This window comes from Gouania willdenowi, chromosome 17 (genome assembly GCF_900634775.1).
Source record: "Gouania willdenowi chromosome 17, fGouWil2.1, whole genome shotgun sequence".
NCBI lineage: Eukaryota > Metazoa > Chordata > Actinopteri > Blenniiformes > Gobiesocidae > Gouania > Gouania willdenowi.
Window position 1 is genome coordinate 2128746 of NC_041060.1, and position 7106 is coordinate 2135851.

Below are 7106 nucleotides of genomic sequence, written 5' to 3' on the forward strand. Positions count from 1 at the left end.
CGCTGCAAGTCGCCCCGCCGGCCCCCAGGCGCATCGACTAAGCCCCCAGATCACCCTTTATTTATGCTGCCCACGCGATGAGCCTTAGTTATTGCTACAGTCGCTATCACAAGATCCTAAAAACTAGTGCAACTATGATGAGCACACTTAAACTGAGATGAAAATGCAGTACGGCTTGGAAAATGAGAAAAAAGTGGAAAATGCGAAAAAAAAGTGACAAACACCTAAAATCAGAGGTATTGTACTACTCATCCTAACGTACTACTCACACTAACGTACTACTCATCCTAACGTACTACTCACACTAACGTACTACTCATCCTAACGTACTACTCACACTAACGTACTACTCATCCTAACGTACAACTCACACTAACGTACTACTCATCCTAACGTACTACTCACACTAACGTACTACTCATCCTAACGTACTACTCACACTAACGTACTACTCATACTAACGTACTATTCATACTAACGTACTACTCATCCTAACGTACTACTCACACTAACGTACTACTCACACTAACGTACTACTCACACGAACGTACTACTCACACTAACGTACTACTCATACTAACGTACTACTTATCCTAACGTACTACTCACACTAACGTACTACTCACCCTAACGTACTACTCATACTAACGTACTACTTATCCTAACGTACTACTCACACTAACGTACTACTCATACTAACGTACTACTTATCCTAACGTACTACTCACACGAACGTACTACTCACACTAACGTACTACTCATACTAACGTACTACTTATCCTAACGTACTACTCACACTAACGTACTACTCATACTAACGTACTACTTATCCTAACGTACTACTCACACTAACGTACTACTCACACTAACGTACTACTCAACCTAACGTACTACTCATACTAACGTACTATTCATCCTAACGTACTACTCATACAAATGTACTACTCATCCTAACGTACTACTCACACTAACGTACTACTCAACCTAACGTACTACTCATACTAACGTACTACTCATCCTAACGTACTACTCATCCTAACGTACTACTCACACTAACGTACTACTCACACTAACGTACTACTCAACCTAACGTACTACTCATACTAACGTACTACTCATCCTAACGTACTACTCATACAAATGTACTACTCATACTAACGTACTACTCATCCTAACGTACTACTCATCCTAACGTACTACTCACACTAACGTACTACTCATACTAACGTACTACTAATACTAACGTACTACTTATCCTAACGTACTACTCACACTAACGTACTACTCACCCTAACGTACTACTCATACTAACGTACTACTTATCCTAACGTACTACTCACACTAACGTACTACTCATACTAACGTACTACTTATCCTAACGTACTACTCACACGAACGTACTACTCACACTAACGTACTACTCATACTAACGTACTACTTATCCTAACGTACTACTCACACTAACGTACTACTCATCCTAACGTACTACTCATCCTAACGTACTACTCACACTAACGTACTACTCATACTAACGTACTACTTATCCTAACGTACTACTCACACTAACGTACTACTCACCCTAACGTACTGCTCATACTAACGTACTACTTATCCTAACGTACTACTCATCCTAACGTACTACTCACACTAACGTACTACTCATCCTAACGTACTACTCATACTAACGTACTACTCATCCTAACATACTACTCATACTAACGTACTACTCATCCTAATGTACTACTCATCCTAACATACTACTCATCCTAATGTACTACTCATCCTAACGTACTACTCACACTAACGTACTACTCACCCTAACGTACTACTCACACTAACGTACTACTCACACTAACGTACTACTCATCCTAACGTACTACTCACACTAACGTACTACTCATCCTAACGTACTACTCACACTAACGTACTACTCATACTAACGTACTACTCACACTAACGTACTACTCATCCTAACGTACTACTCATCCTAACGTTCTACTCACACTAACGTACTACTCATCCTAACGTACTACTCACACTAACGTACTACTCATACTAACGTACTACTCACACTAACGTACTACTCATCCTAACGTACTACTCATACTAACGTACTACTCATACTAACGTACTACTCATACTAACGTACCAATCATCCTAACGTACTACTCACACTAACGTACTACTCACACTAACGTACTACTCATCCTAACGTACTACTCATCCTAACGTACTACTCATCCTAACGTACTACTCACACTAACGTACTACTCACACTAACGTACTACTCATCCTAACGTACTACTCATCCTAACGTACTACTCACACTAACGTACTACTCACACTAACGTACTACTCACACTAACGTACTACTCATCCTAACGTACTACTCACACTAACGTACTACTCATCCTAACGTACTACTCACACTAACGTACTACTCATACTAACGTACTACTCACACTAACGTACTACTCATCCTAACGTACTACTCATACTAACGTACTACTCACACTAACGTACTACTCATCCTAACGTACTACTCATCCTAACGTACTACTCACACTAACGTACTACTCACACTAACGTACTACTCATCCTAACGTACACTCACACTACGTACTACTCATCCTAAACGTACTACTCACACTAACGTACTACTCATACTAACGTACTACTCACACTAACGTACTACATCATCCTAACGTACTACTCAGACTAACGTACTACTCACACTAACGTACTACTCATCCTAACGTACTACTCACACTAACGTACTAACTCACACTAACGTACTACTCACACTAACGTACTACTCATACTACGTACTACTCACACTAACGTACTACTCATCCTAACGTAACTACTCATACTAAACGTACTACGCACACTAACGTACTACTCATCCTAACGTACTACTCATCCTAACGTACTACTCACAGCTAGACGGTACTACTCACACTAACGTACTACTCAGCCTAACGTACTGACTCACACTAACGTACTACTCATCCTAACGTACTACTCACACTAACGTACTACTCATACTAACGTACTACTCACACTAACGTACTACTCATCCTAACGTACTACTCACACTAACGTACTACTCATACTAACGTACTACTCATCCTAACGTACTACTCACACTAACGTACTACTCACACTAACGTACTACTCATACTAACGTACTACTCATCCTAACGTACTACTCACACTAACGTACTACTCATCCTAACGTACTACTCATCCTAACGTACTACTCATACTAACGTACTACTCACACTAACGTACTACTCATACTAACGTACTACTCATCCTAACGTACTACTCATCCTAACGTACTACTCATACTAACGTACTACTCACACTAACGTACTACTCATACTAACGTACTACTCATCCTAACGTACTACTCATCCTAACGTACTACTCATACTAACGTACTACTCACACTAACGTACTGCTCATACTAACGTACTACTCATCCTAACGTACTACTCACACTAACGTACTACTGTGTACTATACATCCATATACTTTTCAAAATAAAAGCATCTCTTCTTGTCTTCCATTAGTTTCTTAAACTATTTTGTAAATAGGGCTCTTGTTTTGAAGTTAACAGGAAGTTTAGTCACTCATACAATGAAGGGTCTCTGAAAATGTGTGAAATGTGTCTACGTGAGTTTTATGGATCAAATGAGCACATGTTGATATTCTACTTGGTCACTTTCTCACTTCAAATGTTTTCAGAACTTTCAAAGTAAAGGTGGAGAATCAACAGAGATATTTAGTCTCAGTCTGATTCAGGTTTGAAATGCATCTTTGCATTGTTGTCTTAAAAAGATTACACTTCTTGTGGTGTTGACCTTTGACAGCATGTGCAAACAAAAATAATAAAAAAAAATGAAATGCATCTTTGGAAACTTGGAAGTATACTTCAGTGGGAACGCTCATCATCCTAATCATAGTATACACTAGACAGTATATACTGTAGTGGATAGTACATAGAGACACTTACAACACAACCTCAGACTTTGTCTGATAAATAATGAGCAGCAGCTTTAATAGATAAACACAGAGTTTGATTGGTGGGATTCGACCTTATTGTGAACCTTATTGTCTAAAAACTAAAACACACACAACACACAGTAAGTGAAGCAAAGTTGTGACAAAGAGCTACACAAAGGATTGTGTATGTGTGTGATGTATAGGAGCAGCTGTTGGGGCCTGTTGGATGTAAATGCTCAATAACAAACCATTGCCGTGCATACTGTATATGGGCTCAGAGCTAACGTGTGCGTGTGCCTGGAGTGCAGAAAGCAGCTGAAAATAGCTCGGGGGGGGAACACGAGAGAGACGCTCGCCCCCATGGAGCTGGAAAAACACAAAGTGCTGGTCGTCGTGACCTGCAGGGATTGCAACATCAACCGTCTGTCGCTACCTGTCAGCTGCTGGACGCCTTGGATCGGAGAAGGCTGTACGGGCACGGAGGGAGAACCGGTTTTAGTGGAACAAGGGAAGTCTTGTAAAAGTGTGACTTTTATTAATAGATGTTATCAGGAAGAGACTCAGGCACATGTTGGACATCTGAGACAACGTCGTCTCGTACTCCGTCTGCACGTGTGTCGTATATGTCTCACACTCCGTTCTCTGGTCTTCACATCAGCAGCGTGGGGGTTTTGGTAAATGGCAGCTCTACGGCAGACCCTGGCAGTCGCGTCACGGACGATATGTCCGTGCCGACTCGCTCCATCGCAGGAGAAGCTGAAGACATCGGACAAATGTGAGAAGATGCAGATGAGACGGGAGATCTCATTGGTCAATGGGGTCTGCCTCATCGTGGGCAACATGATCGGATCGGGGATCTTCGTGTCCCCTAAGGGCGTTCTGATGTACAGCGGCTCTTACGGCCTGTCGCTGCTCATCTGGGCACTTGGGGGGATCTTCTCGGTGTTCGGCGCCTTGTGCTACGCAGAGCTCGGCACCACCATAACCAAGTCCGGGGCCAGCTATGCCTACATCCTGGAGTCCTTCGGGGGCTTCCTGGCCTTCATCCGTCTGTGGACGTCCATCCTGCTGATCGAGCCGGCCAGCCAGGCCGTCATCTCGCTCACGTTCGCCAACTACCTGGTGGAGTCGCTCTACCCGACATGTCAACCGCCGTACGACGCCGTGCGTCTCATTGCTGCAGCGTGTTTATGTAAGAAACAAATGTTGGTGCACTGTTAGCAACACTTTACCAGAAGTTTTATACATAAAGCTTACGTTATAAATAATAAATAATAAAATGTCATAATGGTTGTCAGTAAGTGTCGTTCGCTAAATTATGACACCATTGGAGCTATGTTGGCATTTTTTAAGTTAGGGTTACGGCAACGAACTACACCTAATGACATCTTTCATGACACTATTTATGCTAATCACATGTGCCATGTCATAATAATGACAAGTAAAGTGTGACCGCAATTTTAATCACAGTTTATTTAAGAAAACTCCTCAGTTTCAATGTTTCAGTAACTAAATAGATTGAGTGAATTATAGATTTTACACCAGATCAACAGTTAAATAAGAGTCTTTGTTTTAAAAGTGTAGAAAAATCTCCTTAATGTTGCAATCAGATTTCTTGGCAGACAAAGGGGGCCGTATGTGGTCTAAAAACGACTCTAAAGACACACAAAATGACAGGAAAATACACAAAAGGACAACAGAAACACACACGACGAATACAAAAATACAATAATAAATTACAGGAAAAAATGAAACGACAACAAAAAACAGAAAAAGACTCCAACAACATACAAATGCACAACACGAAATAGACGAAAGGACAATGTAAACACACAAGATGACCACAAACATACATAACAATAAACAAAACAAAAAGAACACACAGAAGGATTCCAACAATACACAACAACATAAAAACACACGTAAATTGAGAGAAAAATATACAAAATGATCCAAACACACACAAAAGGAAAACGACATAACATAAAATGCACAAAGCAACAACAAAAATACACAAAACCAACACAATGACTCTAAAAAAACAAAAAATTGTTGTGATCAGTTCAAAGGGACAATGAAAACATTAGAAACAACATAGACAGTTACGCATAAGGGCAACAAAAATACACAAGACGACTACAAATATTCAGCTTTTTTTTCTTTTTTTTTAAATAAGGATAACAAAAATACATAAAATAACCACTGAAATACACAAAATTACCCAGAAAACACACACGATGTCTACAAAAATAACAGAAAAGTAAAAACTGCCACAAAAATGACTCAAAAACAAACAAAATTCTCATCAGTGTCACAGTGTAATATAGGTCAGTTTTAGTCCAACACGTGTAAAACTTTTAAGTTTGTGCAGCTTTAGTTTTATGTTTAATATCGATTCCAGAAACTAAAGCTGCCACCTTTGGTTTCCATAACCACCAGTAGATGTTAGAGGTTGATTAGAGTGGGATTAGTCCACTGTGATGGACTGAGGATCAGCTTTTATCAAAGCAGAGCCACAAACACGTGATTGTATCTGATCCGAGGGTCACATGATCAACATTTAGAATAATGACCAATCAGAGCATTAATATATATGTTGGTTTATTTTTGTTGTTTTGAATATTTACCTCACTTTTGTGTTTTTGTTGTAATTGTGTGGGTTTTGAGTCATTTTGTCTTTTTTTTGTGTGATTTTGTTGTGCTTTCGTGTGTTTTTCGTGTCAGTTTTGTGTTCATTCTGTGCATTTTTCTTACATTTTGTTTTATGTTGTGGTTTTGGTGGGTTTGATTTATTCCTGTGTATTTTCTTGCCCTTTTGTGTAATCTTCTGTCATATTTTGTGTTGGATTGATTTTTGTCATTGTTTTGCATTTTTGGAGTCATTTTTGTTGCGCTTATGTCTATTCCTTCTTCATGTCGTGTGTTTTTGAGTCAGTTTTATGTATTTTTGTATTATTTTGTTTGCAAATTGGTTGTCCTTAGGTGTATTTATCTTTTATTTTGTCTATTTTTGGAGTTATTTTGTGCATTTACTTTAGGGCCCACACAGAATTAGACTGAGGGCCGCCTGTGGCCCCCGGGTCGCCTGTTTCCCA

General features: G+C 39.8%; 1 protein-coding gene across 1 annotated transcript in view; it reads left to right on the top strand.

Annotated features, from left to right (window-relative positions):
- The first annotated feature begins 4372 nt into the window (after nt 1-4372).
- Nucleotides 4373-7106, top strand: part of LOC114479622 (Y+L amino acid transporter 2) — a 9870-nt gene continuing 7136 nt past the window's right edge. The window contains exon 1 of the mRNA XM_028473385.1: nt 4373-5203. Coding sequence (XP_028329186.1) covers nt 4690-5203 — 514 coding nt within the window. The 5' untranslated portion in view covers nt 4373-4689. The remainder of the gene's footprint in view (nt 5204-7106) is intronic.